Raw genomic sequence first — 1504 nt, 5'->3', positions numbered from 1 at the left:
AAACTAACAATAGCCAGAGGACCCAGCCAGAAATACTTGGTATGTAATAGACACTTAATACTTTCTGAATAAAATAACAAATGAATGAGTAAGAGATTTTTGTCTAATTAAGGGTTAGGTAAATAAAAAATAAATACTAAGTCAAATGAGACTAACAACACTATTGATAAAATGTTGAATAAAGCATGCATACAAACAGGAAGATTCATTTTGATACTTATCTATATGTACATATCCAGATTGCTCCATTAAGTCAGATTATGACATTTACTTTGTAAACTGATTATACTATCATATAGCTATTAAAGAGAAGCTCTCCACAGATTTATGTACAAGCAGACAATTTGTCTTCATCCTGATAGAGGGGCAGAAGGGGGATTTTCTTTTTACCTGTTTCTTAAGAGCCTATTGCTGTTTTCTGTGAAGGCAGAAGATGAAAATCAGAGTAATTCTCAGTCCTTAGATATTTTTATCTTTTGTATCTACACTCTCCATTGGTGAGCTCAGACAGTTTCAATTTTGAATACCATTTTATGCACTGAAGATACCTATCCAATCCATAGTGGAGCAACCTCATTTCCAGAATGATTTGTTTAATTCCTATTCAATAGCTCTACTTAAGTGTATAATAAAAATTCAAAATTAACATGTCTAGGTGGCAGTGTTCGGGTGTGAATCGCAGAGGGAGGAGGCAGTGGAGGGAGAGGTGGCGGCGGTGGTGGCGGTGGTCCTAGCGGTGGCGGAGGAGGCGGGTACCAATCAGCTGCGGGCGGAGACATGGCCAACATCGCGGTGCAGCGAATCAAGCGGGAGTTCAAGGAGGTGCTGAAGAGCGAGGAGACGAGCAAAAATCAAATTAAAGTAGATCTTGTAGATGAGAATTTTACAGAATTAAGAGGAGAAATAGCAGGACCTCCAGACACACCATATGAAGGAGGAAGATATCAACTAGAGATAAAAATACCAGAAACATATTCATTTAATCCCCCTAAGGTCCGATTTATCACTAAAATATGGCATCTTAATATTAGTTCTGTCACAGGGGCTATTTGCTTGGATATCCTGAAAGATCAATGGGCAGCAGCAATGACTCTCCGCACGGTATTATTGTCATTGCAAGCACTATTGGCAGCTGCAGAACCAGATGATCCACAGGATGCAGTAGTTGCAAATCAGTACAAGCAAAATCCTGAAATGTTCAAACAGACAGCTCGACTCTGGGCACATGTGTATGCTGGAGCACCAGTTTCTAGTCCAGAATACACCAAAAAAATAGAAAACCCGTGTGCTATGGGCTTTGATAGGAATGCTGTAATAGTGGCCTTGTCTTCAAAATCATGGGATGTAGAGACTGCAACAGAATTGCTTCTGAGTAACTGAGGCAGAACGAGAGAGCTGCTGCTATAGTCAAGCTTGCCCCTTCTTGAGGAGCCTCAACATCTGTTATTTTTAGGATTCTGCATAGATTTCTTTTAAACTGGCATTCTTGCCTAATGATGTTATC

At 39.7% G+C, this 1504-nt stretch overlaps 1 protein-coding gene across 1 annotated transcript; it reads left to right on the top strand.

Annotated features, from left to right (window-relative positions):
• The first annotated feature begins 717 nt into the window (after positions 1-717).
• Positions 718-1504, top strand: LOC308244444 (ubiquitin-conjugating enzyme E2 K-like). The gene has a single exon (XM_080660406.1). It carries the CDS (start codon positions 778-780, stop codon positions 1378-1380), a length of 603 nt encoding a protein of 200 aa, XP_080516532.1. The 5' UTR covers positions 718-777; the 3' UTR covers positions 1381-1504.

This window comes from Plecotus auritus (genome assembly GCF_963455305.1).
Source record: "Plecotus auritus genome assembly, chromosome: 3".
Taxonomy (NCBI): Eukaryota; Metazoa; Chordata; class Mammalia; order Chiroptera; family Vespertilionidae; genus Plecotus; species Plecotus auritus.
Note: the sequence above shows the minus strand (reverse complement) of the source record. Positions and strands in the feature narration are given on the sequence as shown.

Excerpts from the sequence above, each read along its gene's own strand:
- LOC308244444 (XM_080660406.1), top strand. The coding sequence starts at position 778 with ATGGCCAACATCGCGGTGCAGCGAATCAAGCGGGAGTTCAAGGAGGTG.